We start from the raw sequence: 26511 nt of genomic DNA on the forward strand, positions 1-26511 counted from the left end.
GACGTGTATATCAAATACTTTTGTTTGGCAGAGATAGATCAATCCATCAATCACTTCCTTGAAGTTGCGACAGTTAGTTAAAATCAACAATATAAGTGTGTGCTGTTACATAAGTTACATTGTTTTTGTTCATATAATTTTCACATAGTTCTTTTTTTCTTTTTCCTGATAATGGTTGGATAGATGGATGAATCTTGTAAAAAATACTTTTTTCGGTCCAGTATAGACCTGCAAAAAGATACTTTTTTTGTTTTTTAGAATTTTCTTTAATATCAGCTCATCAGATTTTGAATATTCATTCTTATAAAACAAGATACATAACCACCATCTAAACAATCCGTTCTGTCCAATTTTATCCGTTCCTGTTTAATCCTGTGAATCGTTGTTGATCCTGCCCAATCTTGTATATTGTCTTGATGTTAATTCTTTAAAAGCGTTTAGTTGACAGCGATTGATCTTGATTTTCGCGGGTACATGGACTTCCGGAAATAACACGGGACGATGTGGCTTCTAACTTCTCTGTCAAATCCAGGTAGAATATCTCGAAAGATAATTACTCTGACGGAATTGTAGGTGTTGTCTGCCAGTTTACATGCAATATCCAATATTTAGTAGAAGTAAAATGTGTGTCATTCAGTAATTTATCGGTAGATCGGCGTATTTCTGCTTGTGTTCCTACAGAAATAAGAATACAGTTGAGTGTAAGCTAACTTGTACACCACCTAGTAATGCACTACATTTACACTATAGGTAAACTAGTAATGCACTACATTTAAACTATAGGTAAACTAGTAATGCACTACATTTAAACTATAGGTAAACTAGTAATGCACTACATTTAAACTATAGGTAATTTATAAACTAGTAATGCACTACATTTAAACTATAGGTAAACTAGTAGTGCACAACACCCTAAGAGGTGATAAACAGCAAAACCCACATACATGTAATGGGCAGTACCCAAGGCTACCTGTGATTTTTACCTGTAATGTATATATAAGGCTATCTAGCAGTTATATTCAAGGAGTTATTAAACTTCCAAAAGGTTTTGGAAGTTTAGTTTGATTTCATATTTCAACCTTTCTATTCTTGTTAATTATACACTATAAATAAGTTAAGATAGATATTTACTTTATAAATCCTTTAACTAAGTTAAAATGTTCAAGCCAAGTTTCATTTATCTTTTGGTACTTTATATTTTGTATTGTTTGATCAGTTATATATTTCATGTGTCAATTCCAGTAATTGTTCATCACATGAAAGTACATAATAAAATATTTGAAAACAATCATCGTTACTTGAACATTTTCAATTTGATACATTTAATTTATATTGTAGTTTAATTTCAAATTAAATTATAAGCAGCATATTCATAATTTCATTTTTGATCTGATATACTTATTAAAACTTATATACATATCCAATGCTTAAAGTCAGAAACCTGAACATATAAAGAAGTTAATTAAACCTTGATTTAACATGTAGATTTATCTGATTTTATCATAGTTGAATATTTTATGAATTGGATCAGGTTTATTGTACATTTTAAAATTGTAATATATTGTAAGCAAATGTGACAATACTTTAGAATATTTTAGCATGATTTCTTAAATTTAGTTAATGCATAGCTCTTATTAGATGATGATATGACAGTGTCTCATAGGTCGAAATTGGCCGGGTGTTTTAATAACTCAGTGATGAAAACTGTATTTTATGTATTGTATTGAAACATGTGACACTTGAATAAACTATTTTTACTTACTTACTTACTTTTACTGTAAAGAAAGAGATTCTTTGAATGTACTGGTAATTAAGTTATCATAACAGTTCAACATTTCAAAATTTTAGTTTATAAAAGGTATATGTTACTTGTAATACACCTTCCATCTTCCTTTACTGAAATAGTTGAAATTTCTGTACATGTACCCGTGTGCAGGTATCTACGGTAATACTTTGAAGATCTAACATATTGGATCTGATTCAAGGTACATGTATCGGTTACAAGTAACACAGAATGAGATAATGGCCTGAGGGAACAATTAATGTCATTTTTGTTATGAAATACATATACTGGCAAACTTCGGGAGGGGGAGGGCAACAGTTTTAAGCTTATTTAACACACATACATGTTCATGTATCTGGAGCTGTACTTGTCATACACTTGTATTTGTAATTTCATGATTTTCTTCTATAAAGTTAACTGCTAACACATACATTTGTATATATACATGTGGACCTTAAGCCAAAGTTTTTTTTACAGTTCAGACTAACATGTTTTTTGCAATATTGTTTAAAAACAAAATTTTGGGATATGTTTTGATCAGCATTAAAGTGTTTCCCTATTGCATTAAGAAAATGATTGATTGTTCTTTACCTTAAGATGTATAACTGATGGGGATTTTACCTCTTCATGTAATTTAAGAAAATCAGCATATAAACTATATTTATTAAATATCTTTATTGTGAAGAAAAATGTATATAAAAATTAATTATTTTTTGATGATTTGCAAAAAAATGCCACCCTATACATTTTTGAAAAAACATGCACAGGTAGATATTATATATGGGTAGTGTTAGATGCTAATGACAGGTAGGTAAGGCAGAGGAGCCTGTCACAGCATGCTACAGGTTATAAATGTTGGGGGGGGGGGGGGGGGGGGGGTAATTGGGGACTTGACAAAACTATAGACAGGTGTTTAAAAAACAGGCACACCTTAAGACTGATCCTCATCTGATACATATATATAAAGGTGTTATATATGGAGGTACAATAAGGTTGTGGTGAGGTACGTATATGGTTTGGGCCCTGAGGCCCAGGTGGCCATGACAACAGGCATGTCCTGAGAGTACCAATTATCCATACAGATACATGTGCATAACCTGTTGTGTAGATATTACAGAACATAAATTAGAATATACAAAACTTCTGATTCTTGATTCTTAATTACATCTAAAAAAATAAATGAAAAGCATCAAAATTTTGAAATCTGGAAGATAAATCTTAATTTAACACTATAAATCTTTAAAAAAAAATTGATGATAAAAAAAAAACCCACCACAAATCCAATTGATAGAGTGTTAATTCCTCTTGTGCAATATATCATATTGTGATATAAGAACCGCAGCCAATTTTATTTTGAACTTATTTTTATCTATATAAAAACTATTATCTATATAGGAAACCTCTTTTTTTACCTATACATTTTGTATATAAGAATACTAGTTTAAAAAAAATCCTTATTTATTTTTATGAAAGTTCTTATTATCTATAAAACACTATTCAACTACACATTGAACATGTAATGTATCAAAAAGACTTATCTTCCATTCTAAGGAAAAACTCTTGTTGATTATATAACAAAGAAAAATCTTATTCATCTACATTAAAAAAAATCTAATTTATGATCACAATTAATTCTGACTTGTATCTTTATTTAATAGAATATTGATGTACATTACATTTAAAAATGCACGGCTAGATCAGGGTTCGAATCCAGGATCTCTGAACACTACCCGGATGCTCTACCAATTGAGCTGCCAGCTGGTCGCCAATGAGTTCCAGTTCTGCTACGTATATTACATTCTGTCTGTATAGCTATGCACTTTATGTGCAAGACATATCTACTTTCTGCACAGGTGCCTGACTCATTTTATAAAATAATAACATATAAGAGTACATAGTTATATGTACTCTTATATGTTATTATCTTATAAAACGAGTCAGGCACATGTGCTTTCTGTAATAAAAACAACATCCTACTTTGAATGCTTAGGTCAAATTTTGATCTAATTCCAAAATTTACATCCACACTGTGACACTTATAATTTATTATTTAGGCATTATAATGTAACCTTAATGACTTGCAGTAGTACATGTAATATGGAAGTTAGTACTATTCTTATTTGGAAGCAATTTACTTAAAGTAATCTCAATTCAACTTAAATGGTCAATATAATTATTATTAAGTTAATTATTTATTTATAAATATATATTATTAGGTAATTACACTTTTCTAATCCCTAGAAATACATAACAGGTACGGATAAAAATGTTCTCAGGAGGTACAAGCATCAGGAGAGACCATGGGAACTCTTTCCCTGAAGCTGCTAGGCTCCTTAATTCATTATCCATGAAATAACTGTTTACATTCTATTACATGCTCTTTGTGTGACATTTTCTTGTGTGCTGCTTTGTAGATGTGCGGCATGTACTCTTGGTGGGAAAGAGTTACATTGTGGGGCGGAAGGACTGTGAAATCCTTGTGGAGAATGACGCTGCGGTCAGTCGTAAACATGCCGAGCTGACAGTAACCCACCCGGAGGTTAATCTGGTAATATTTTAAGATATGAAAATTTTCTGTGTATTTAGTGAATGCGAGTTACAAGGGTCTGTTAATGTAGTGAAAAGTTATGAGGTCAACTGCCTGACCATGTGGGTTTTCTCCGGGTACTCAGGTTTCTTCCAACAGCAAAACCCCTCGCACACTTCAATCCGGGCCAAAAAGCATGATTAATATATATTTATATAAATTGTTCATTTGAAAACTTGTTTCGCAATTGTTGTAAAATATATAAAGTTAACATTTACATGAACATTGCTATCTTATATTACTTACATTTACATCTAAGTGTTGCATGATTTCCCGGTAATCTATTCCTTATAAACTTATTTCATTTGTTTCATTTCAGAGCAAACCTTCATTACTGCCGACCTTGTCCATCAAGGATCTCTCTAAATATGGCACGATGCTCAACTCGAGCAAAGTTCAAGGTCAGGCAACGGTCAAGGATGGAGACGAGGTCACGTTTGGTTCACCAAAGTCAGCTTTCATGTGAGTGTCTGAGATGGTCATCTACCTATCTATTACACAGACCTGTTTAAACCAAATTGCAAAAAGATGAATAAAAGCGTTCTAAGACTGGATCTGATGCAGTGTTACGGCCCTTTGTTCACAGAGCGGCATTGTCTGTGGCATCAATTATATACAGTTAACTGTACAAAAATTAATTATGTATATGTGTATGAGTACTTTTTGATATATGGCCATATGGACCACACTCATCAACTGAGTTTCAGAGCAAATTATATACAGAGTTGTGGCCCTTTATTTGACACCTAACTTTGGCTGGAGGTGAGGGACTTGTACATGTAGATGAATGTTTCTTGTGTGTTTCTTTTTTTGTTTTTGTTTTTGTTTTTATTTTGTTTTTGAAATGTATTCAGTTAAAATGTCAGGGAATTTGAAATTATGAAATATTGATATTGTCTCTGTCTGAAGATGTGGTGAATTAAAAAGCTTCATCTTTATGATATCAAATGAGTTTTAAGTATCTTGAGTCTTGGGTACTTTAAACTATTTTAGAAACAAGTCTCCATGTTATTTTGTCAATTTCCATCATAAAAACATGCAGTACTGACAATAAACCCTTTGGAATCTATTGTCAAATATTTTTTTAACATATTCCATAAATACATTTGATTTATGTGAACTTTTATCAAAAAACATTAAAAACTGAATGCTTAAATTCATATTTACATGTTCAAGGGTATTTAGGTGTCAGTTATCGCAAATTTGAAGCACAACTTATTTACAATGGTTTATTTACTTAATCTTTCTGGTAGAGCCGTGTACGAGCCATTCGTAGTTTCCACTTCCTGTCTGAGTCCTCCGTTGAAGAAGCAGGTTCGCCAAGCAGTGATGCGGTTGGGTGGTCACATCGTAGCGGACTGGTCGCGGCATTGCACTCACCTTGTCATGACTTCCATCAGCGTCACAATAAAGGTACACATCTTCTTTATACTCTCACTTTAAATTTGTCCTACTTATTAATCGCATGTGAAAAAAATTAACGATTTATATATTTGTTGAAATGTAAATAGATAGTTTTCAATAGGAAATGAGAGAGATCTGGATTTATCTTGAAAGTCACAGTTGTATGACAGGACATCCATTTGACCCTTGATTCCGAGCAATTTTGGAAGTCAAATAATTATTACTCAGAAATCTGAAGAGTCGAAACATTTTTTCTAATAGACATGTCTCTTCCAACCAAAGAGTTGGATCTCTTGAGGGTCTGCTGGAAGTTCTGGGCTGTTTTTGTTTTTGCGGTCAAAATTGTTAGACCACCTTGGACCAATGTTGTTCATTTATGAAATGAAGACGGACCTGGTGATTTTATATTGTTTTCAGTTGAGCCCTGGCAAAGACTTCCAAGGCCTGTATTAACATTTGAAATATAACATGTAAAAACTGACGAACCAGTCTGTCCTCATAAATGACCAGGCCCCTGGTATGAATTCAGGACCAATAGACATATATGTACATTATGTTGCATATCAGGTTTATAATGTATACTATTTTGTCTGTTTATTGGTTTTTCTTTACTTTACTCAGTATGATATTATCAATACATTAGGTATTTTACTTATGTATGATATAGGTGGTGTGTGCCATGGTGTCCACTAAACCGATTGTCTCCCCTGATTTTTTGGACGCCTATCTGCGATCACTAGAGAACGGTAAAGAACAGCCAAATCCTGAGAGGTAATTTGTATTAAAATATTAATATAGAATATATGTACTGTACTTATCTGCAAATGATTATAAGTCCCTGCCCTGTGCTGTTCTTCATTTGTTTCCATTCTTTTTAAGGGTACTTTGAAAAGAGATTATTTCTTCGGGTACAGTGGAGAAAAATCTTTTTTTTTCATTTACCGAAATTAAACTTTTTAGCGTTAAAATTTTAGGACGTGAACTTGTGAGTCCACCCTGCCATCAAAATAAAAAACAAAAAAGGATGAATTCTTTATAACTAGCCCACATCAAAATTAGGATATTGCTCATTGTACGACTATAAAATCTTTTAATCTTCACTAAAAAAAACTCTCCAGATTAAACAATTTGGTTATCGAAGTATTTTGTAATAAAAAAAAAAGAGAAAAGATATTTTTTGGATTTTCCAGATATTTTTATATTAATTTAGTATTGGAATCAATGTTTTTTCCAGAAATTAACACTTCAGCACTTGTATGCCCTTCATATTGCTATAGTTAGACTAGATACCAGCACTACTTGTAAAATATTGTTGCCCTATGTTTGATTGATATCTGTTTTTGGTTGCTAGTTATCTGCCTACTGTATCAGAATCTCAAGTCGATCCCACTGAAGTTAGTTTCACCAACGATCCTCGTCGCAAGACAATTTTCCAAGGAAAAACATTCATCTTTCTCCAGCAAAAGCAGGTATAGTGTTGAATTATAAAGATTCCATTTCATAAGCATTTTACCATAATAGAGAGATTATCAGGGATTTGGTCAGGTGTGTGTAGGTTCCGTAACTTAAGCGTATTCACAATTGAAAACCAGTCCTGTATTTTCTGAAATTTTGCCTAAATTTCCCCAGTTGAAAAAGTTCAGCACCATGCAAGAGTGATCACCAAGGCTGCTGTACCCTAAATATTACTGTAACCGATAATGCTTTAAATTCTAATCCTGATGGAAATTTGGAATCTAGTTTAGCGCAAATGCTATTTTTACAATACTGAGAAATTGGGATCTTACATGTATATGTGTATTCAGACTACTTACTCAAGACATGTACATTATGACATGTAGATGTTAGACTTGATACTTGAATTCAACTCTATGTCTTTTAAAAGTACTTATTATAAATTCTTGTAATTTTCTAGTTTTAATTTTATTCATAACAGTTTAGAGTGAATTCATGTATCCGATTGTTACCCTTTTCTCTAAAATCTGTGACTATTTTATTTGTTTTTATCTAACCTATTCATGCAGACTACTTACTGAAGACATGTGCATTGCCTTCATATTCTGCACATGAAAATAATTCCAATTTTGGGCTTTTAAATGTAATCTGAATAAAAACCACAATCATGTATAAAGTCCAATAAAAATTGTTCATTCTCTCTTTGTATCTGAACTAGAAAATTGTTGAATTTCGATGGGGTGAATGGAAACGAGTGTTTTGATTGGTCGATATCAAAATTTTTTCTATTATTAGTGACGATATATACGATAATCAAATTGATCATTTTTGATTAATAAAAGTTTTATTGCATTGCCATTAGTTCCAGAAGATGAGTCTGGCAGTAGAACTGGGGGGTGGGATGCCTTTATTGATGGAGAACCGCCCCGAGGAACGGGGAGAGGAAGCTGTCCTCACACAAAAAGACACAGTCGTCATGAACTGTGGTCCTGATGGTGGTACGTCAAGCCAGTGGAAAGAATGGTACAAATATGTGGAAAAGACGCTTGCTAGGTGAGTATTAAAACTGGGGAGATTATAGGTTGGCTTTCCCTCCATCTTGTACATATCTACCCAACGCCAAAGTTTGTCAGCGCTCTACCAGCTTCATTTCTTGAGGTATTTTGATCAAACTTCACACAATAATAAAGGACCATAATATCTCAGACAAGTTTTGGGTTCCGGGGTTTTTGGTCAAGATTGACTTTGACTATTTTTAGCAGGAACCAGTAGAGGAAATGTATTGCTTCATCAATTTATACCCAGTGTGTTTGTTAGAAGTGGAAAAATTTAAACTTTAAAAATGATCAACAATGTCTTTGTTATATTTACAGTGTATCTGCATCATGTAATTACTGGTGTAGAGTTCACTATGATTAAGACTTCAACTTTTGAATTTGTGTTATAATTCAAGTGCAATATTTAAAGATAACGAATTTGACCTAATATGCTCATGTTGGTTTTACAGAAGTGTAAAACAAGTACACTTAATATTAAAATAATAAGGTCACTTTCATCCATGAAAATGTTTTCAACTGAAAGTTGGGTTGACAAAACAAAAATCTTTTTGCTGACCAACTGGCCATGGTTTGGCATTTTCATAAGACAGCATTTCAGGGAGAAATGTTTAAGATGCAACATTGCCACTGTCACTCTCAGACAGTCTTTTATGTATAAGGAAATGTCTTAATTTCAGGCATAAAAGACACATGAGTCAGGATGCTGAGCTGGGATTGGCTGTGTTACATTGTGATACAGAACAATACTGTAATCCCTGTGTCGACTTTGGTAAGTGTGTAACAGACCCCTGTGTAGACTTTAGTAAGGGGTAACAGACCCCTGTGTCGACTTTGGTAAGTGTGTAACAGACCCCAGTGTAGACTTTAGTGTGTAACAGACCCCTGTGTAGACTTGAGTGTGTAACAGACCCCTGTGTTGACTTAAGTGTGTAACAGACCCCTGTGTAGACTTGAGTGTGTAACAGACCCCTGTGTTGACTTAAGTGTGTAACAGACCCTTGTGTAGACTTTGGTAAGTGCTTAACAGACCCCAGTGTAGACTTTACTAAGTGTGTAACAGACCCTTGTGTAGACTTTGGTAAGTGTGTAACAGACCCCTGTGTAGACTTTGGTAAGTGTGTAACATACCCCTGTGTAGACTTTGGTAAGTGTGTAACACACCCCTGTTTAATCTTTGGTAAGAAGTTTGTCACAAACCCCCCACGTAGAATTTTGCATGTAATTTGTCACAGACCCGGTGTAAACTTTGGTTATCAGTGTGTCACAAGTCCCCGTGCTGACTAATACTTAAAATGTCACCAATCCCTGTGCATGCCTACGTAAGTTGTGTGTCACAAGTCTCTATGTTAACTTCAGTATTAATTTTGTCACAAGCCCCAGTGTATGTGACAGGTCCCTGTGGTATACACTTTGGTAAGATGTGTATTGCAAGCCCCTTTATCTGGTCTTATCATAAGACTTGGATATTTCAATTATTAATGTATTTCGGATGTTTAACAATATAAAATGAAAATAATGATAAATACACCCCATAGTTACATCCTTTCCTTTTATAAAAGATTAAATTATAATATACTTTTTTCGGCATAGCCGTATAATATTCTTTTGGCCCCGGATATAACGCGACAGGTGGCGTTACTGGTCAAGATAAAGTATGTGATTGGTCAATATAGTGGTCAATGCAAAATGCAGATATGCAGTTAAAAACGAAACAAAGTTAGGATGGAATGCAAGCTGTATAAGTGGATGTATCTTTTCAAATGTAACATTGATAAAATTATATTCCTGATTCAAATGCAGTCTTATTATCACCAGAAATGATTCAAACTGATATAATTTTGTTATCCGTGCTGAAACGCATTAGTTCGTTGATTTATTTCACCAGCAGTTTTACATTATAACCACCAGCATCAAAACTGTGCCATTTATCTTTTTTAAAGATATTTTTGTTCTTAGTAAAGCTGGTTTCTTATTACATCTTTGTTTGACAGCGAGTCAGATGGTGACCCGACTCCCCAGCCAGTCTCTGTCACAGGCCCCTGTATTCACTCAGACACAGTAAGTGTATAATGGAATGTATGGTTCATGGATCTCCCTTACAGGTGACAGAAATTGTCATAGAGCAGGCAAATGTTCGGGAGGGAAAGAGAGTATAAATTAGGATTGCGCATATGAATCGGGCAGAAGTATTTGTACGGATTCTGACCCCTAAGAACAAAATGAAAATCAAAACCAAAAGTCTGCAATCTCATCTATTTCCAAAAGAAATGCTAGATAAGTTGTTTTGAATTATGTTGATCACTGAAGTTGACCCAGATGGAAGGGAGAGAGAATTTACCCAGAACCACAGGTGACGAAACCCTACCCCTCTCCCCTACACCCTATCCCCTCCCCCACCACAGCTGAGGGCGTATGGAGGTCATGGGCTGATTTTAATGTTAATCCAAATATATTAGAACATAAGATGAAATTAGTTTTTATTGTACTCTGACTTCTAACCTAGCCATCAAGGGAATAAATCTACCTGGTAAGTTGACATAATTATCTTAATATGTTTTCAAAATGATTAAAAGTCAAATTCGATGTGTATATCCAGTGAACCTGCCCTAAAGGCTAATGATGGTCCAATTTACATGCTTTTCCTGCTTTTTAAAACAGGAGAGTGAAACAAGAGAAGACAACTCCACCATCAAGTTCTGTACAGCATAAATCTTCACCTGCTCCACTCAGTGTAAAAGGCAAAGAGTCTCCAGGAACAAGAGTGTCAGGTCAAGGTCACAGAGACACAGCCACAACTTCTAAATCAAAAGGTCAAGGTCATACTTCCATGACTTCTGAACCAAAAGGTCAAAGTTTGCTAACAGACAGATTGCATAATTCAATTGATATAGCAGCGTCACCCTCTCCTAAAAAGAAACCAGTGAAATCAAAATTATCACCAACCAGAAGAAGTCCAAGGTCAAGGTCACCATCTCCAGCTCCTGATAAAGGTGAATCTTTAAATCTCAGGTCAAGGTCACCAGTATCACCAGTTTCAAAAAGGTTGAATCTTCAATCGTCTCCTGTTCGTGAAATTGTGACAGATACCTCAACATCACAGGGACCTTTTGCAAAGAAAGGGGGTAAATGTAGCCCCAAAAGCTCTAAAAACAACACAATGGACATTGTTGTTAAAAAAGAGAAAGTCGTGCAAGAACCAAAGTCTCGACCCGGAAAGAGACAAATTATTGAGGATGATTCAGATGAGGACTACGGTTTTACTAGAAAATCTAAAAGAAAACGCGATGAAGTTCAAAATGATGATGACCCGTTCGATTGGTCAAGTCGTAAAGGTGTTGTGAAAGAATTAGCAAGTTCTAACAGAGGTTTGAAAAAAGAAAGAGACGAAGAAGTCGTCATAATGGACTCTGAATCTGAGACCGAGAGCAACAGAGGTCAAAGGTCAATGTCAAGTAAAGGTCATGAGGTGAGAGTTTCTGATTCAGATTCAGATTCTGGGACAAAATGGACAGGTAAAGGAAAAAATAGGTCACCCAAGGGTCGTAATTTTCAGCAGAAAAAAGGTATAGTAGAAATAGTTGAGGAATCGCAAAAAACAGGAAAAAAGAAGTTAGACGATTCATCAGAAGATGAGGATAAAGGTCAAAGGTCAAGAGTAAAGGTCAAAGAAGAACCTGGAATTAACTCACCTGCAACCTCCTCTAGAGGGCGCCACACCAGGATGGAGGAACGAGAAGATGAACAGACGGGCAGACAGGAAATGAACACCAAACAGGAGAGGATAACTCCACGCAAACCTATCTCGGACAGAACGTCGGTTCAGGGAACAGTACATGCCCGAACACAGAGGCAAGAGGTAATACCGTCAATATATTAATTTCAGCACTGTAATTTTAGCATGTAACTGAATTTAAGCATATTTGCACAATGACAAAATGTCACACTCGTAATTATCATATATTAGAAAACAATAAACAGAACTACAGTAAGTACAATCACGATAAAGCAAAATTGTTCAGCACCAAAAACCACTAAAATAAGAATATCACTGAAATATACTTGTATATACCTGTTGGCGTATAGCTGTTGACAGTACAATGTATGAATGAATACAATGTGTACAGTATGTAATGAATTGTCATTAGTGTATTTATCGACTACCCTCATTGAATGATGCATGTTATACTCACAATCATAAAATACTGATGCAAATACAACTTCATGCCACCTATGAGGAAACTCGCAATTTTAAACCTAAGGAAAAGCTTTTTGACACAAACGTAAGTTTGAGTCTATGTCAGCGCTTTTGAGGTGTAGCTGACAAAATCTACGATGCCCTCTGGCGTATACTGCTGTTGGCCAATCTAAACGTTGCTATACAACGTTTAGATTGGCCAACAGCAGTATACGCCAGAGGGCATCGTAGATTTGGTCAGCTACCCTTAAAAGCGCTGACATAGACTCAAACTTACGTTTGTGTCTACGTTTGTGTCAACAAAACAAAAGGTGATTTTTTTATAGCTGAACTTTACAATATGTCATTTTTTATCGTGAATATTTACGATATTTACAAATATTTACTGCATAGCATTACGGAGTTACTGTAAAGCAACGGTTAGATTGGCCAAGGCAGTATCCGCCAGAGGGCATCGTAGATTTTGTCAGCTACACCTCAAAAGCGCTGACATAGACTCAAACTTACGTTTGTGTCAAAAAGCTTTTCCTTAGGTTTAAAATTGCGAGTTTCCTCATAGGTGGCATGAAGTTGTATTTGCATCAGTATTTTATGATTGTGAGTATAACATGCATCATTCAATGAGGGTAGTCGATAAATACACTAATGACAATTCATTACATACTGTACACATTGTATGCAGTAACTCCGTAATGTTATGCAGTAAATATTTGTTTAACTTCACGATAAAAAATGACATACAGTGAAGTTCAGCTATTAAAAAAAATCACCTTTTGTTTTTGTTGTATTTTAGAAGCTGACAGGACAATGTGTTTTTTTTTTTGGCATTTTCGTTCGCTCTGACACAACTTCCACTGCCACTTCACAATCATATTCTATCGCAAAAAAATAATAGTCCCGTGACTTACGGAGTTAAATGCAACACTGCAGTTTCGTTAGATATATGACAAAACAACAGAACCTCACAAATAGATAGTTTTCAAAGTATTTAATTTAAGTATGTTCTGTCGATGATACGTAAGAATATTTTTCCGCGTTGAACGCATTAGATTTCACGCGGAATGATACAATCGACTTTTCGCTGGCGCCATATTGCTGCTTACCTGTGACCCGGAAGAAAAATCTACTAACATCACGCTGAATTTTCATCATCGACATCTATGTGTTTTTTTTTCTTTGGTGGCATGTTACTGAATGGGTTATAATATTGATAAAGTTTCGTCGGAATATCGTTGTCATTTTGTACATTGAAAATCACTCATCCAGCATCCGATTTTGTCCGCCATCTTTCAGTAATGTAAACAATAATAAAAGCAAGAGTAGGTGATCAAACCCAACTTTGACTGTCATTTTCTCACTGAAATATTAACTTGCATGTGATTGATGTAGTCTGCAGATGGTTAGATTATATAGATGTTTTTTTACGAAAGAAAAAATTTGTCTATTCATCATGACAATATCACAACAACGGCAGTCGAGTACCATACGCATGTTTGCAAATAAAAAGTTAAATAAATTCTCACTGAATAGGGTCTCGAAAAGGCAAATGGACTTGTGAATATTAATATTGACTTCGGATCTATTGATTATATCCTACGTAATGCACATGAAGTTTTTCGTTTACAGAACGCGTACCGCATTAACGTGGCTGTCTGCATGCAGATGTAGACGTCACTGAAAATTTCATCTCTAATTATAGCGACTGATTCTTTTTTTCTAATATTTGTGATGGTTTAAAAAAAAAAAGAAAATGATCTATCATTATCATTTGAAATATTACATAACAGTCGAAGCATATTATAAAAAAGAAAGGGGTCTACGATGTACATCTACATAGACCTTTATTATGTTTGGTGGAGTTTTGAACGCTTCAGGGACGGTTAAAGGGCAGTAACTCTTTAGAAAACACAATTTTTCATGGAAATGTACTGATTGCTAAATTTAACCAGAGATATTTAAAGGCAGTGGAAATGTTATATTCCTACATCTGCGGTTTTTTCTGTCTTAAATCATTTCAGCTTCTGAATTAAATTAACCTTTAAACTAATGCACAGTAAAGTATTGATACATCATTGCAAATAATTTATTATAACTTAGATTTATTATTATTATTTAATCTTTTTTTCTTTACAACACTAGTACATATTATTTGAGAAGAACAGCAAAAATTGCTAAGTTCATTATTCTTCTAAACAACAAAAATGTGTAAAACTTGTTTGTGTTGTGCATATATCCTATTGTGAAATAACTTGGCATGACTAAAGATAATAGAGATGGCTGTTACATACTATATCATAGGTTGAGTTAAATAATTATTTTCTTCTTATCAATTATGGTCAATGGTGAAAACACATTTTTTTCATTTAAATTGTTAAGTCGGTTTAATGTTCAAATTCAGATTAATTTAATTAAAGCAACTATTAATAATGTATATATGTGTTAACTTTTCTGACAAAGTCTTCAAGTAACCTGATTATATTTGACAGAGAATCAAAATGAGTAATTTTGTTGTTAAGAATAGTGGGCTTAGCCATTTACAACTGTTTAGATTCTACTTAATAAGGTTTGATTTTTAACATTTTGGCAAATTTATCTTATCAATATCCAATTTAGTTTTAAAGATAAGCAGTACTTCCATTTTTACGAAAATAAAAATTACTTCAGTGTTCTAATAATTTAAACACATGAACAATTGAAAGAAATACATTTGTATGAAAAGCATTCATAATGGACTTTGAAGAATGCTACTACATGTACAGTTCATCCAGTTTGGGCATTCGAACTACATTTTCATCTGACAGATGCTGCAGATTAAAAAAAGCTACTACATGTACAGTTCATCCAGTTTGGGCATTCGAACTACATTTTCATCTGACAGATGCTGCAGATTAAAAAAAAACTCTGATTTTGAAATCGACGATATCAATACATATAGCTACATTCACATCTCACCAACATTAATTAACATGATATATATACCATACATACATATATATATGTATCATGCAGTTACAGTTATGTATATGGTACATATACTATTGCGGAGAATATTTGATGCAATGTACATAGGTGAAAAACAAAATTCCACTTCAAATTGATTTGAACTGTACATGTGAATGAATGTGTTTTTGTTGTATAGATTATTTGTAGCTACACAGTATGGAGTGTAAACATATAACGTAGAGTGCTATATGAAAATCATGTTCACTCTAATGAGCGATTAAGAAACTGTCTCAACTGTAAGTTTTGAATATAGTGCTTAGTTTAATGTGGCCGTTGTGATGGTATACCCTGCCCTGTCTACATCCGCATTCTACGCCTCCAGAGTCTGTTTATCAGACCCAGGTGTTTTTAACCCACCATCATCAGATGGTGGGCTATTCAAATCGCCTGCGTCCGTGGTCCGTCTGTCCCTCCATCCGTAAACAATTCTTGTTATCGCTATTTCTCAAAGTACTGAAGGGATCTTCTAAAATTTCATATATAGGTTTCTCTTGGTTTCTAGTTATGCATATTGCATTTTGAGACTTATCGGAAAACAATATGGCCGACAGGCAGCCATCTTAGGTTTTGACAATTGAAGTTTGTTATTGCTATTTCTCAGAAAGCACTGAATTGATCTTTCTCGAATTTCATATATAGGTTCCTCTTGGTGCTAACATTAGTTATGCATATTGCATTTTGAGACTAATCGGAAAACAACATGGCCAACAGGCAGCCATCTTGGATTTTGTCAATTGAAGTTTGTTATCACTATTTCTCAGAAAGTGTTGACGGGATCTTTTTCAAATTTCATAAGTAGGTTCCCCTCGGTGCCTAGTTATGCATATTGCATTTTGAGACCAATAGGAAAACAATATGGCCGACAGGCAGCCATCTTAGGTTTTGACAATTGAAGTTTGTTATTGCTATTTCTGAGAAAGCACTGAATTGATCTTTCTCAAATTTTATATATAGGTTTCTCTTGGTGCTTATATTAGTTATGTATATTGCATTTTGAGACCAATCGGAAAACAATATGGCCGACAGGCAGCCATCTTGGATTTAGACAATTGAAGTTTGTTATCGCTATTTCTCAGAAAGTGCTGAAGGGATCTTTCTCAAATTTTATATGTAGGTTCCCCTCGGTGCTTAGTTATGGATATTGCATTTTGAGACTAATCGGAAAACAACATGGTCGACAGGCAACCATATTGTATTTTGACAATTGAAGTTTGTTATCGCTATTTTACAGAAGGTACTGAAGGGATAGAACAATCTGCCACAAAATATCATTCAAAACCTTGACATAACATCATTCAAACCAGGGCTCACACACACGATACAATAATAAAACAATCACACAAGTGTTTTTAACCTGAGCTCTGATCTAAAAGCTGGTAGCTAGATGGGGCGCTACATCAAATGTATAAATATCTTTTCAATGGCTAATGATAATGATAATTTGTGAAGCGCTTATAGGCATGGGATCCTCAAAAGTTGGAAAAGAAAGGCCTCATTCATTTTACAGGTAATCTAGGACCTTCATATTACATCTACAACTACGTATACATTAACCCATTGAAGATGTCAAATAAGATTACCTGAGTACCTATTCTGACAATTAGCTGCCAAGACGCACTTGCAATCAAAAGTAGATATGAATTTCTTTTCTTGCCAATATTTTGGTCTAGTCCTAATCCTAGGTATTGGTGATGTTCCATACAAAGTTGACCATGTCCCCACTAAACAAAAGCAGTTAAAATAATTTGTTTTCGTTTGTGTCTTCAGTACTTTCAGTACTTTGATTTTGTCTACATTTACTATGCTCTGATCAAACTAAAAAAAAGTCATCAGATTTATCGTTTTAATCTTTTAAAAAAAAATGTTTTTGTTCCATAAATGACAAATGTCAATTACAAAACAAAGATAACTTATCTTAATTGGTATTTGACATTTGTCTATTATGGAACATTATTGAAAAATATTTAATTAAAAGAAAACTAATATAAATTTCACTTAATTTATAAATCATTTCTTTTATTTATGTATAATAAAAGAGCTTTTCCTATTTGCAGAATGGGAGAGAAACACCATCTGTTCCAGGATTCCTGTCAGCAGTACGTGGACAGGCTGAGGTACACTCCCATGATGATGGGGAATTTATCATTTTCGTCTTCTGAGTTACTTCCCTTGGTTCAAATCTTATTATGTTATATCAATAAACTTGACGACAAATGGGGTCCCACTATGGAAATCTATACTTGATCTCCTACTCAGATTTAAATACATACAAAGCAAAAGGATGTATTACGACTGACTGGGTTAAGTCTCAACCATTTTTTGTTTGTACAACTGGTTTCAGGAAAGTGGCACAACGATTTACCCCCAAAAAAACCTCAAACACCCAAAAATACCCTCAAACAACCAAAAGTACCCCAAAACACCCACAAATACCCTCAAACAACCAAAAGTACATGTACCTCAAAACACCCCTTAAAAAAACCTCAAACACCCAAAAATACCCCCAAACACCAAAAGTACAAGTACCTCAAAACACCCAAAAATACCCTCAAACAACCAAAAGTACCTCAAAACACCCACAAATACCCTCAGACACCCAAAAGTACAAGTACCTCAAAACACTCAAAAATACCCCTAGACACCCAAAAGTACAAGTACCTCAAAACACCCAAAAATACCCCTAGACACCCAAAAGTACATGTACCTCAAAACACCCAAAAATACCCCTAGACACCCAAAAGTACCTCAAAACACCAAAAGTACAAGTACCTCCAAATACCCAAAAATACCCTCAAACAACCAAAAGTACCTCAAAACACCCACAAATACCCTCAGACACCCAAAAGTACATGTACCTCAAAACACCCAAAAATACCCCTAGACACCCAAAAGTACAAGTACCTCAAAACACCCAAAAATACCCCTAGACACCCAAAAGTACCTCAAAACACCCAAAAATACCCCCAGACACCCAAAAGTACCTCAAAACACCCAAAAATACCCTCAAACAACCATAAGTACCTCAAAACACCCACAAATACCCTCAGACACCCAAAAGTACCTCAAAACACCCAAAAATACCCTCAAACAACCATAAGTACCTCAAAACACCCAGAAATACCCCCAGACAACCAAAAGTACCTCAAAACACCCAAAAATACCCCCCGACACCCAAAAGTACCTCAAAACACCCAAAAATACCCTCAAACAACCATAAGTACCTCAAAACACCCAGAAATACACCCAGACAACCAAAAGTACCTCAAAACAACCAGAAATACCCCCAGACACCCAAAAGTACCTCAAAACACCCAAAAATACCCTCAAACAACCAAAAGTACCTCAAAACACCAAAAATACCCTCGGACACATAAAAGTACCCTCAAACAACCAAAAGTACCTCAAAACACCCACAAATACCCTCAGACACCCAAAAGTACCTCAAAACACCCAAAAATACCCCTAGACACCCAAAAGTACCTCAAATCACCCAAAAATACCCCCAGACACCCAAAAGTACCTCAAAACACCCAAAAATACCCTCAAACAACCATAAGTACCTCAAAACACCCACAAATACCCTCAGACACCCAAAAGTACCTCAAAACACCCAAAAATACCCTCAAACAACCATAAGTACCTCAAAACACCCAGAAATACCCCCAGACAACCAAAAGTACCTCAAAACACCCAAAAATACCCCCAGACACCCAAAAGTACCTCAAAACACCCAAAAATACCCTCAAACAACCATAAGTACCTCAAAACACCCAGAAATACACCCAGACAACCAAAAGTACCTCAAAACAACCAGAAATACCCCCAGACACCCAAAAGTACCTCAAAACACCCAAAAATACCCTCAAACAACCAAAAGTACCTCAAAACACCCAAAAATACCCTCAGACACATAAAAGTACCTCAAAACACCCACAAATACCCTCAGACAATCAAAGGTACCTCAAAACACTCAAAAATACCCTCAGACACATAAAAGTACCTCAAAACACCCACAAATACCCTCAGACAATCAAAAGTACCTCAAAACACTTAAAAATACCCTCAGACACCCAAAAGTACAAGTACCTCAAAACACCCCAAATACCCTCAGACAATCAAAAGTACATGTACCTCAAAACACTCAAAAATACCCTCAGACACCCAAAAGTACAAGTACCTCAAAACACCCCAAATACCCTCAGACAATCAAAAGTACATGTACCTCAAAACACCCACAAATACCCTCAGACACCCAAAAGTACCTCAAAACACCCAAAAATACCCTCAAACAACCAAAAGTACCTCAAAACACCCAAAAATACCCTCAGACACATAAAAGTACCTCAAAACACCCACAAATACCCTCAGACAATCAAAGGTACCTCAAAACACTCAAAAATACCCTCAGACACATAAAAGTACCTCAAAACACCCACAAATACCCTCAGACAATCAAAAGTACCTCAAAACACTCAAAAATACCCTCAGACACTCAAAAGTACAAGTACCTCAAAACACCCCAAATACCCTCAAACAACCATAAGTACCTCAAAACACCCAGAAATACCCCCAGACAACCAAAAGTACCTCAAAACACCCAAAAATACCCCCAGACACCCAAAAGTACCTCAAAACACCCAAAAATACCCTCAAACAACCATAAGTACCTCAAAACACCCAGAAATACACCCAGACAACCAAAAGTACCTCAAAACAACCAAAAATACCCTCAAACAACCAAAAGTACCTCAAAACACCCAAAAATACCCTCAAACAACCAAAAGTACCTCAAAACACCCAAAAATACCCTCAGACACATAAAAGTACCTCAAAACACCCACAAATACCCTCAGACAATCAAAGGTACCTCAAAACACTCAAAAATACCCTCAGACACATAAAAGTACCTCAAAACACCCACAAATACCCTCAGACAATCAAAAGTACCTCAAAACACTCAAAAATACCCTCAGACACCCAAAAGTACAAGTACCTCAAAACACCCCAAATACCCTCAGACAATCAAAAGTACATGTACCTCAAAACACTCAAAAACACCCTCAGACACCCAAAAGTACATGTACCTCCATACACCCACAAATACCCTCAGACACCCAAAAGTACCTCAAAACACCCCAAAATACCCTCAAACAACCAAAAGTACCTCAAAACACCCAAAAATACCCTCAGACACATAAAAGTACCTCAAAACACCCACAAATACCCTCAGACAATCAAAGGTACCTCAAAACACTCAAAAATACCCTCAGACACATAAAAGTACCTCAAAACACCCACAAATACCCTCAGACAATCAAAAGTACCTCAAAACACTCAAAAATACCCTCAGACACTCAAAAGTACAAGTACCTCAAAACACCCCAAATACCCTCAGACAATCAAAAGTACATGTACCTCCAAACACCCAAAAAGAAACCTCAAACAACCAAAAGTACCTCAAAACACCCACAAATACCCTCAAACACATAAAAGTACCTCAAAACACCCAAAAATACCCTCAAACAACCAAAAGTACCTGAAAACACCCACAAATACCCTCAGACACACAAAAGTACCTCAAAACACCCAAAATACACCCAAAACACCCCCAGAACATGCCTAGACTAGACTAGAGCACGTTGAAAAACTGTATAGAAATCGTTTTCAAATTGTCAAGTATACATAACCTAAGGAGGGTTGGGGTATATATAGTCTCAAATTGTTGGTGAGCCCACAGGAACAAGGAAATCAAATATTTTCTCAAAATTACACTTCCAAATTAATAAAAAAAAAAAAACATCTATTTGATTTAATTTCCTCACACAATCATGTGGAGCATTGTTTCTTTTTTAAAATCTGGCTGAAAATCAGTATATTGGGGCATTATTTCATAAATTTAAACATACTGTATCAATAACAGTTTGAAAACCTCCTGTTGATTTTAGATTAGAAATACATGTATTAGTTACCTGTGATAACAATATAGAACAGGTTTTCTTATTTGTAAATTATTTCAGTATTGGGATGAAAATGTCATTTTTGTTATGTCGGACGATTAGTAAGTGGTTCAGGGCATGGTTTCTGATGTATTAACCATATTTGCAGGAAGAAGATAATTACCATGGAAACTATGTGAAGGAGGAGGGGGTCCCTACTGACCTAGTCCAGACCGTTTTTGTTGACCTTGTGACCCGACGACCTTCACAACCTCAAAACTCTCCTGGAAGGTCAGAAAGGGACGTTCCTGCAGGATATTCGCGATGGAAGGGCTGTATTGTCAAAAACTTCCAAGAAATTCAAGAAGGTGTTAAGAAAGGATGAACATTTACCAACCATATAAAAATTATATATATATATGTTAAAATTATATACTATTTTCACATTCACTGGAAAAGAAAGGAGCTATTTTGTTCTGATTTATGTATGTTTCTCCTATTTCTTGAAAACTTTGCCTTGATGGAATTCTTCAAGTATTAATTACATCTTCATAAAGTTTTCGTCATGGAAGCATCTAGCACAACAAATGTACATTGTGTCCTCAAATGTCACTTTGGCCTTTACTTCAAGGTCAAAGGTCAAATCAGTTATTGATTTTGTCATGAAAGCATCTAACACAACAGATGTACATCGTGTCCTCAAAAGGTCATTACTTTGGCCTTTACTTCGAGGTCAAAGGTCAAATTAGTTATTGATTTTGTGATGGAAACACCTAACACAACATATATACATAGTGTCCTCAAAAGGTCACTACTTTGGCATTAACTTTAAGGTCAAAGGTCAAATTGGTTATTGGTTGAGACGACACGCAATTATCATAAAATCATTGAAATATCCTTTGGTAGCAGACGGTAACTGTTTGTTTTTCATTGTAGGCTGGTGTTGCTGGCCTAGACAGACTTCCAAGTATCATTGGTGGCAGTGATCTGGTTCCACACGTAATATCTCAGCGCCGTGAACTTGACGAGTGGTTCAAGGAAGCTCAGCAGGTGGGTTTAACATAAGGGCCGCAAGCGGGAGCACATCTTCACTAACCAAGGCTTCTGATTACGTTACACTCCACAAACCCGTTCCAATCAAATCCTGTTTTGCATTCAGACTTGGTTTCGCAGTAAACACAAATTGCGGCACCCAGTACAGAGCTACATTGTCGACTATGTCATGTCATTTTACCTAAATACAGAGACGTACAATCTTTTCGGAAACATTCACAGTGTTTGATCAATTGGTAGAAGTCACTGATCACATATCTCATCAAAATGACACAAGCCTCCATGTGTCTGTAAACATCACCGATAAAGTACATCGGTAAAGCTCGTTTTGATTGGTCGAACATTTGATGCATAAAGGGATGTAATTTCGAATTGAGGGCTACAACTGAACTAAATCTGCCAAGATGGCGGGAACATCATACGCCTGTCACTGGAACAGCTACCACAGGAAAATGTAGTGTAAAACCCCTAATATATATTGAACATAATTGCTTCTTGTTGTAGTGAACCAAATCTTAGAGCAATTGAATGGAAAATAGAAAATTCTTGCATTTTCTACACAATATTTGGCAATAAAAGGGACGTAACTCTGGTAAGAATTATCACGTGATTCTATAACACAACCTTGTTTGAGCTATTGTGTCAAGTTTGTAGCAAGTTTCATAAGATTAAAAAATCCATTGTTAAATAAAGGCTAGAAAATAACAGTTAGAGAGTGCTAACAAGGAAGAGTTAATGGACGGTCAAGCGGACAGAGGGACGTACAGACAGCGAAGGGTACCATTATACGACCTGTCATTGACAGCTGTATAAAAAAGGCTTGTCAAGAAAAATGTCTGGGGTGGAATTTTCACAGCAGGGTTTACTTTGAGTTACTGAGAGCAATAGGTTTATGTTGTATCCATCTTTCCTTTTACTCTTCCTCAATTCATCTAGATCAGTCTTTCTATCCTGCACCCCACTGATCACAGGAACTTCATTCTATACTTGGGAGTGTACTATATATGTACATAGGGCATGGGTCGACATGGGTGTTGTACTGAAATAGCCTAGACATTATCAGTAGTGGTGTGACGATTCACCGATGCATGGCTGTATTGGATCGCAGAGTGGTGCATCGATGCATCGTCTATCCTCGATTTATATCGAGATACTTGAAAATTTGTAGTTATCTCCCTCGACTAACGTTAGCATACTGTATGTGTATTAACAACATGGCTGACAAGGCTGTTCCAGCGGGGTATAAAGCTGCTGTATGAGTAAATTCAATTCCAAATTACCTAAATTCAAAAACATTTTGCGGGAAACGGACAAAACTTATGTTTTTGTTTTTTGTTTTTTGTTTGTAATAAATATAGACAAAGACTCCAATATTCCAGAAATACTACAAACAAAACATGACTACTGTGTGATGGAATACTATAGCTATCTGATAGGTCATCAGCTTCTCATATATCGTGATACGTATCGTATCGCTACCCACCTTGTGATACACAGCTCTAATAATCAAATTATGTACTCCATATGTTCTAGATATTTGGTGGCACATGATTTTGAAATATAAATACAATATATATATCGACTACATTCATCTGATACTCTTTTGTTGGGAACAAAAAGTATTAAATAATAGAAATATTAAGACTTAGTCTCAACAGACTCTAGTAAATATTACGCTACTTAAAAAAGCATTATTTGGGACGTCATCATGTTGTCCTTTCAAAAATAAACTTTCCTGCAGAGCAGCAATAGCTGTGAGAGCGCTAGAGAAAGTTTGTTGTTAAGTTTTGTTTTTATTTTTTATATACTACACATGTATTCATGCACAGGTAAACATACACTGATTTCTTTAGGCTAGTAATTTGTTTCTGTTTTGATACAGGCGGAGAGTCAACAATCTGAGGCTAATAGACGCGCACAGGAACTCTTTGAGTAAGTAAAACTTTTTTAAAATTTTGTCGGGGTTTTGAGAAATATTTTCATTACAGGGAATTTGGATAGTGTCTGTATTCGTGTATTTGTATACATACGCAATATTTAGTATATTTGTATCATTTTAAATTGAAGGCTTAATTTTCTTCTTTTTTTTTCAGGTGGGAACCTCGATCTCATTCTAGTAACCGATCTCGTTGATAAGATACTTGTCCAGTCATGTATCTGGTCAGAACTTAACCAGATACATTTGTGAACATCGTGATTTACTCACGCCGGCAGCTGATCAAATTGACAAGCCTAATGGAGTAAAAGTCACATACTACAACTTTCCATGGTGATACACGACGTTAAAAATATGTTTTCAGATGTGCTGTGATGGCTAACAGTGATACACGGATACGCTTGGTTATTGAAATATAACAACTGGTCAACATTTATGAATTAGCACTGTTTGACAGAATAGAGTTACAAAATCAGATTTCTAGATTTTTTTAAGTGAATCACTTGTTTATCATCAATAATTAAATTTGCGTTTGATTTCATGAAGTTGTTTTTCCTCAGTTCATTGCATTATTGAATAAGCTAAAGATAAAATATCACTGAAAATATGATTGTAAATTTATATTAAACTACCGTATTTGACCTAATAAGGGCGCAGGGCGCGGGTAATTGACAGTGGGGGCGCCCTTATTAAGATTAGTTATTCTGAAGTTTTATGAAACAGAATATACCTTATAGCAGAATACCCAAGGTTGTGGAAACGGTTAAATATTCGGTCATAAAAATATTCCAGATGAAGATATCTATTCATTATCATATATTAAGCTTAAACATCACTTGAATACTCCTGTAAACTTGTAAACCATGCCAGCTGATCTTTAGACCAGAGAACATGTGTTCCACCATTTATGTTCAAATGGAACGCTTTTGTGTTCTATTTATAGAAACAGGTGATTTCCCAGATCATATTAGACATCGTTTTCTTTGACCAGAGACCTATATACTTATATACTATATATAGTATATAGGTCTCTGCTTTGACCTAATAATTGATTTACAATGTCTTTTACTAGCTTTCTGTTCTGAACAAAAGTTATTTATCAACAAGAATGAAGTCTTTACTTTATCTTCAAATAAAGATGGTAAGTTATTATTTGTATGTGTGTTTAGTTTTGGGTGCTCTTTGCACTGACATGTCATCTGTAGCCTGTAGGAATACACAAAATGTGGCGAAAACATGTGTTCCAGTTACTTAATTTGCTGAAGAAAATTGAACACATAAAGTAGCAAAATATTTCACATGAATTATTACTTTTGAACACCATTTTGACACTCAAAGATTTATTTCCCTGAAAAAATGTAGGGGCGCCCTTATTAGGGCAGGCGCCCTTATTAGGTCAAATACGGTATATATGGTATGCATTAATTTTTTTTTCAAATGAATTGCAAACACTTTAACATATAATATAGTTTCAAGTTATGTATATGAAGGGAGACAATCCAGTCGTTTTAAGAGACCCGAGGGCCCAGTTATTCAAAAGGTGATTTGGCTAATCACAGTTTAACAGTACAGTCAAACCTGCTCTAACGGCCACCTTGAATAAGCAGCCACCCCCATTAAGTGGTCAGTCTGTGGTCCGCCCGATGGAAAACATTATATAGTTAACCTTAAATAAGCGGTCACCTGTCTAACGTGGTCAACAGCCACAAAAATCTGCTCTGAGTCGTTGTATCGTCCTGTATTAAGAGGCTGTTTTGTCCGGAAGTAGACATCCGTGATGATCACATGACAGGGTATTTTCATCAAATTCATCAAAACTTTTATCTTTGTTGGTTTTCATTTCAAAATACACTATACATGGTACATTGTTATCAATATCAATAAGTGCATCATAATATCAATTTAATAATCTGCTGAAAAAAGAATTGGGAAACAGGCCGTTTTTGCCAACATGGTTTAAGTAGCCACTATCTGTCGGTCCCTCGAGTGGCCGCTTAATACAGGTTTGACAGTAATTCGAAAATCCAGATAAAATCATTTCTGATAAAAGTAACTAGACATAATTTCCCGAGACAATAACACTGGTCAGTCTCTTCCTACC

The 26511-nt window shown here is 35.2% G+C and overlaps 1 protein-coding gene across 1 annotated transcript; it reads left to right on the top strand.

Moving 5' to 3' along the window:
* Positions 1-451: 451 nt before the first annotated feature.
* Positions 452-24951, top strand: LOC117318657 (nibrin-like). The gene is made up of 15 exons (XM_033873619.1): positions 452-532; positions 4198-4331; positions 4690-4832; positions 5624-5783; positions 6442-6545; positions 7126-7243; positions 8092-8282; positions 8965-9056; positions 10279-10345; positions 10946-12143; positions 17540-17599; positions 21591-21791; positions 22358-22471; positions 24357-24406; positions 24568-24951. Exons 1-15 carry the CDS (start codon positions 502-504, stop codon positions 24605-24607), a joined length of 2703 nt encoding a protein of 900 aa, XP_033729510.1. The 5' UTR covers positions 452-501; the 3' UTR covers positions 24608-24951.
* Positions 24952-26511: the final 1560 nt, after the last annotated feature.

The sequence above is a fragment of the Pecten maximus genome, unplaced genomic scaffold (genome assembly GCF_902652985.1).
Source record: "Pecten maximus unplaced genomic scaffold, xPecMax1.1, whole genome shotgun sequence".
Classification (NCBI taxonomy): domain Eukaryota; kingdom Metazoa; phylum Mollusca; class Bivalvia; order Pectinida; family Pectinidae; genus Pecten; species Pecten maximus.

Bases quoted from the DNA above. Each gene is read 5' to 3' on its own strand.
- LOC117318657 (XM_033873619.1), top strand. From the start codon at position 502: ATGTGGCTTCTAACTTCTCTGTCAAATCCAG. The intron at 12,144-17,539 runs GTAATACCGTCA...TCCTATTTGCAG, and splicing joins CCCGAACACAGAGGCAAGAG to AATGGGAGAGAAACACCATC. The intron at 22,472-24,356 runs GTGGGTTTAACA...GTTTTGATACAG, and splicing joins GGTTCAAGGAAGCTCAGCAG to GCGGAGAGTCAACAATCTGA.